We start from the raw sequence: 6,241 nt of genomic DNA on the forward strand, positions 1-6,241 counted from the left end.
GATTACCTCAAGAAGCAATCAGGCTAAAAAACTCAATTTGAAGTTATGAATCAAGCCGAAAAACAAAGGAGCAGACATATCACTAGGAGCAGTAACAAGATACGAAGACCTGATTAGCAACTTCGATCAACTGCATCGAACACCTCTACCTCCATATAAATTCTTGCGGGCATTGCATGTCCATCAAAAATTCAACTTTCTTGTGGAAAGCATTGACCGAAGGTCTTTCGACTTCGACACCAACATCCCCCATCGATGCAACTCCTGTTCGTAGACGACTATTCTGGACCAATATCATGTTTGATAAAGATTCAAGGCTTGCCAATCTAATTGTAATTGATGAATCTTGGGGAATTCACAATCCTTGTGTAATAATTCACTAGTAATTTAATAAATTTCATTCTTCAAAAAAAATAAAATAAATAAATAAATGCTTATGTGGGTCAGACCACCTAATCCGGACAGTGCAACGTGGCCAATTCTCCTCCACAATATTTTCGTGCTTGTACTCTTATCGCAACTTGGGTTTTGATCACTAAGCTGGTTGAAGATTGAGATTTCAAGTACCCTTTCGAGCAGTTTTTTTGATTTTCTACAGAGTTCAAGTTCCACTCCCGAAATCAGAAGATTGAAGATTGAGATTTGGGGTGCAACTGGTTGGTCTCAATCCACAGCTGCAAAGAGGTGGTGTTGGCTGAATTTGTAACGGTGGGATTCTTCTGAAATTGGGTTTAATTGAAGATTTTGAGGAGTTCGATTTGCTGAAGTAAGTGGACTGGTTTGAAGCTGAGAACCAGCGAGAAAGGAGGAGATTCAAGAGTTGTTATTGCTGGTATGAAAAGGGAAACGAAGAGGGCAGTGAATGTACAATGGATTCAGGGGTTTCTGAGATTGGGACTAATTCGAGGGATTCTAGATAGAATGCAAAGGTAAGATGGTGAATTAATCAAATGGGTTTGTCTGCATATGTTATTGTTTTGATTGGTGATGGATTTCATCTACCACCAAGAACAGATTTGGGGGTTTTATGTGGATTGAAATACGATCAATGTGCAAGTTGTTGATGCTGGTTTGTGGTTAATTCTCAGTTAGTTGTTGTTTGGAATTGAGATTAATTGTTGGCTGTGTAATGGAGCTAAGAGGCTGAGAAGGGTTTTTACCCAGGCAATTTTGGTTGTGATTGATTGATGGCTGTAGCAGTGGAGTGGTTACCTTAGTCTCGGTTGAAGGTTAGTCAGTAGCAAGTTCAGTGATTCAAACTTGTAATGGAGGTTTGGGTATCAAACGCGATAGAGTTGAGGTTATTGATGTGGCTGGTAGTCGTGAATGATGTGCGGGGTCTCGGTTGGTGGGTTGCTGCTCGGAGTTTTGGTATACAAGATGCCTGCGAAGTGGAGAAAGAGCTGTAGTCGAGACGGAAAATGCTGGTAGTAGGCAGTCGGAGAAAGCTGCTGTCGTCAAACCGAGATGGGGAGAGTATCTGCATGAGATGCAACTGATGGGTGTGGTAGTTCCAACAACAGATTTAGGTGACGTTGGCTAGTCGAGAAACAACAGCAATGGATTCAAGGTTCCGATTGTTCTTAATGGCTGAAATAACAGGCAAAGGTGGTTATCGATGGATGGAAGTTTGTGGCTCGATGGTGTACTCGATATTGATTGTATATGGGGTTTTATCTTGCAGTCCAGATTGGGTTTAATCGTATATTCAGTGGGGGTCTGTTAGCTTGAGATTTGGGGTGCTTGTGATGCTTTTGGTCCGATAATAATCTGGTGTTTTGTGGTTAAATGATTTGAGTCAATGGGTTCTGTTTAATAATGTTTGAGTCGAAGCAGTAGATTGCAGTGGTGAACGAATGGGTGTTCGTCGAGATGGCGCTACTGATATTTTTACTGGCAAGGAACGTGTTGCCAATGGAGCTCAGTTGGCTGAGATGGACATGTAGTTGGCTGAGATGGCAGCGAGGCAAGGAGCTGGTCGACTGGTGGATGTATGGAACCTTAAGAATCGGCAGCAGCAAGGATAGGTGATGATTTTATGGGTTTCGAGATGGATATGTTGGCTGGTAAGTTTAGTACGAAGAGAGGGCTCGGACAAGAGATGTAATTTTATCATGGGAGAAAAGGGTATAAATGGCTCAGGGATAAAAGTGTATCTTGGATTTCCAGTAAAACACCCTCCGGTTGGAAATGAGAGACTCTCAGGCTTGAATCAAAATGTAACCACGGAAAGTTGAAGAATCTGGTGAGCCCTTATCCTGTGAAATGAGACAAGTAGCTGTAGTGGAGGAGGATGTGGTGAGCCCTTATCAGATTGGGGGACATGGTAAATATGAGGAGCCAGAGATAGTGATTTAAAACAAACAGGTAAAATGTTTCCTCTTTCTTCCCTCTCTTTGTTAGAAATAGCCAACCGGGGACCCACCATCACTTAATTCCTTCCCTCTTGTTCTTCCCTATCTTCCCAAAAATGGAAGAGCTCAAAGGAATAATGCAGCATTTTTTCTTCATACAATCAATGCCCCCATTAATTATCCTAGCTACTCCCTCCTTTTTGTTTTATATGTCTTTGTTACAACTCATCAGATCTGAAGAAAAAACTGATTGAAGGAGAAGACCAGACTAATAATTCTTATACCAGAAAAGTAGACATGTAGGTTTTGTGTTGTTATCCAAGTAGTATGAGTGTGTTTAATTTCTCTTTTGATTCAATTTTTGTGATTAATTTCTCTTTTGATTCAATTTTTGCAGGGAGTGAAGATGTTGTGATTAGTTTGCACAAGTAGAAAACCTATTGCACAGGTTTTGTGAATTTTCACAAGAGTTTCTGAATTGGAAATCGATTTGAAGAACCATTCCATGATCAGACTAATTCCTAAACCTGAAGAAAATATACAAGTAAGTTGTATGTTTTTCTTTCCCTAATATATAACTTGATTGTTTGTCTCTCTCCATAACAACTTAAACCAGAAACCTTTTTTTTCTCAGTAATGATTTGATTTCACTCCATAAGTTTGTTTGTCTCCATAACAACTTTGAGAGTAATGCCGTATTCATGTCCTGAAAGGTTTTGATGTCAGAATTGGCCATACTGTATATGTTCAAATGTGTACCTTTGTTCACTGATAACGGATTTTTTTGACTTAGCATCATGTACCATAATCTGAAACAAAGTTTTTTGACTCTTGATATGTACGGCATCTGAAATACTGTTTAGAGAACATACTGTTTAAAAATACATGTATATCATGTTTAAATGTGTATCTGGTATTTCTTAATTGATAATGTAAGGAATTATGAGGTCTGACAGATAAGTATGTTTTGTGAAATTTCAGGACTTCATCTGTGTTAAAGAAAGCAAAAAAAAACCTGATTTCTGTAATTTTGTATGTTTAAATGTCAATTTCAGGGCTTAATCTGATCAAGAAGAAGAAGAAGAAGGTTTGGTGGTTCTCACTACTAGCTTCCGGCATTCATCGTTTTGGAGGTAAAAGAAGCTCATGTTTTTGTTTTGTGAATTTGATTGCAGATTACATTTCGATTGTTCACTATTAGATGCCCCATTTTCCTAAAAGGGTTCAGCAATCTATAGGTCTGTAAGATCGAGGCAGTAACGAAAATGAAACCCTTTGTTAGAGTTCTATCTAGATTGGAAATTGTGTTGATTTTTTGAATTTCAGTTAATTGTCTTTTATGATTCAAAACATTAAAAAAAAAAAGATGCAGTCGCCCCATATTAGCATTGCATAACTTTAATTAACATGCGACTTAAACTAATGATATTGTTATTAACAGACATAAGTGATAGTTACAACGCCTAATTAGAATTTTATCTATTATTTTTGCTAGTTGCTTGCTTGTTTAGGGAACCACATTGAGAGTAATGCCGCATTCATGTCCTGGAAGCTTTTGATGTCAGAATTGGCCACTGTAGATGATTAAATGTGTACCTTTGTTAACTGATTACGGATTTTCTGACTTAGCATCATGTACCATAATCCGAAACAAAGTTTTTTGACTCTTGATATGTACGGCATCTGAAATACTGTTTAGAGAACATACTGTTTTTTTTACTCTTGATATGTACGGCATCTGAATTGTATCTATTATTGTACTTCTACAGATGGCTGCTGATTCACCAACCTTATTTTCCTCTTCTCCCAATAGTACTCTAGATCATGCAGGACATCATGGGTTATCGGCACCTGCGATAGCTGGGATAGTGGTAGCAGTTGTACTTGTAATTTGTGTTGTTGTTGCTGTGTTCTGCTACTTCCAGAGAAGGAAGAAGAAGCGGTTGGAGATGCTAGTACGTACAGGCAAAGGAATGCAAACTTTGGAAGCTTCGCGCCAGCTGGCTAATCGGATGCAGCCTACAGAAGCTGGTAATGCTGTGCGCCAGCCCACTATTCAGCTGCACAACATCGAAGCTGGTAATTGCTCTTCAAGGGTGGAAGGCGAGTTCTCCTTTGGTTTCCTACAAGAGGTAACGCAAAACTTCAGTGAACAAAATTTGTTAGGCGAGGGGGCATTTGGGAAGGTCTATAGAGGGAAGTTTCCGGACGGGACCGAGGTTGCTGTTGAGAGGCTGAATCTCATATTAGACGTAGCTGGGTTGATGGTGTTCCAGGCTGAGCTCTCCATTTTGAAGATGACACACAGACACCTCGTATCTGTGATTGGGTTCTGTAACCAAGGCGTTGAGCATCTGATTGTTTACGAATTCATGGAGAGCGGAACACTACACCAAAAGCTCTTTGAGTGGATTGACACTGGTGGCAACCCCATGAGCTGGGATGAGAGGATTGTAGTGGCGCTAGATGTGGCTAAGGGCTTGCACTACCTCCACAGTCTGTCCAGGGAGGCCTTTGTACACAGGGATGTAAAATGTAAAAATATCCTACTCGACAGGGATATGAAGGCCAAAATCTCGGATTATGGCCTGGTGAAGGCAATGACAGATGATGAGAAGTCGGTGGTGACCAAGTTAGCTGGAACTCGTGGATACCTTGCGCCTGAGTACGCAATGACTGGTCATTTGTCGATCAAAGCTGATGTGTATGCTTTTGGCATAGTTCTCTTAGAACTTATTACAGGTCAGACGACAGTGGACGATGGTCAGGCAGGGAAGAATTTGGCAATGCGCTTTCGTCCCGTCTAGTCGACCGGTCACTCGACCCGGATGCGCAGGGCCTTAATGGAGGCTGTGAGGCTTGCAATGGAGTGCACGCGCACTGATCCAAGGGATCGGCCTGGTTTTGCAGAGATTACTGCCAGGCTGGGGCTTGTAGCTGAGAGATGGCCCCAGCGTGCAGAGGAAGAGGAGGAAGAAGAAGAAGAAGCTGCTTTTGACAGGGAACGTTTTCTTCGGGATTTGGGTAATGATGGAGAAGGCACCACGGCTTATTACAGCGTCTGGGACTTGGAGCAGGGTCAGTCAGAAGAAACAGAGATCAATCAGCAATTTACGTGGAGAGCTTAGTTTGACTCAACTTGGGGAGTTATGTGCGTACATAGACTTGGCATTCAAATAAGAAGAGTAGAAAACATACAATAGGGAATGGTTTTGATGAAAATGAAGTGGTTGAAGGTAATGGAGTCTAAATTTTTTATATGTATATCATTTGATGAGAGGTTGGCATCTAAATCCCTAGGATTCAGCTGCATTTGTGGACAAAGTGAATCACTGCATATAGATGCATTTGGGTTTTTCTTCTTACCTATTTTTTGTTGTGATCCCCTTAGGAATGAACCAGGTGCATGTAATTAGTTCATTTCATTATTTTAGAGGTTTTATTGACATACCTAATTTCTGGTGGGGTTTTCTAATCCGTAGTGATTTGATTTTAGATGAAAATCATTGATTTTGTTTTGTAGTTTGGGGTTATAAATTTGACATGTTAATTTTGAGTGATTCTGGTTAAGAGACGAAGAAATTAGATCTGAGAATAGTGGTGTGTAAGTGAGTCGTCACCTGCAAACTCAGTCAGTCCGGATCATATTACAAGGGGTAATGAAATTGAATCAGATTGTGTGAGTACGCTGTTGAAAGCATAATCTGTAGTGTTGTGGGTGAGATAGACGCTAGTAAAAACAATTGGAATGAGATAATGGTTACTAGAGGGTGATTGTGTTGCTGCTTGTGATGCTGTTGCAGTGAGTTTGGAAATAGCTGACTTGGTTCATCCCAGTCAGCTGTCTGACTCAGCTCATCTGACTTGGATGAACCATCTTTTTTTTC

General features: G+C 40.5%; 1 protein-coding gene across 4 annotated transcripts; it reads left to right on the top strand.

Annotated features, from left to right (window-relative positions):
* Window positions 1-651: 651 nt before the first annotated feature.
* Window positions 652-5,876, top strand: LOC113350454 (receptor-like kinase TMK4). 4 transcript variants are annotated; one of them, XM_026594591.1, is made up of 4 exons: window positions 652-2,367; window positions 2,752-2,898; window positions 3,336-3,487; window positions 4,124-5,876. In XM_026594591.1, exon 4 carries the CDS (start codon window positions 4,124-4,126, stop codon window positions 5,159-5,161), a length of 1,038 nt encoding a protein of 345 aa, XP_026450376.1. In that variant the 5' UTR covers window positions 652-2,367; window positions 2,752-2,898; window positions 3,336-3,487; the 3' UTR covers window positions 5,162-5,876. The 4 variants fall into 4 exon arrangements, with proteins under 4 accessions (XP_026450376.1, XP_026450374.1, XP_026450375.1 ...); XM_026594589.1 differs by having other exon boundaries at window positions 3,410-3,487; XM_026594590.1 differs by lacking the exon at window positions 652-2,367 and adding an exon at window positions 2,393-2,653 and having other exon boundaries at window positions 3,410-3,487.
* The last annotated feature ends 365 nt before the right edge of the window (window positions 5,877-6,241 follow it).

Source organism: Papaver somniferum, chromosome 2 (assembly GCF_003573695.1).
Source record: "Papaver somniferum cultivar HN1 chromosome 2, ASM357369v1, whole genome shotgun sequence".
In the NCBI taxonomy this organism is placed as follows: Eukaryota; Viridiplantae; Streptophyta; class Magnoliopsida; order Ranunculales; family Papaveraceae; genus Papaver; species Papaver somniferum.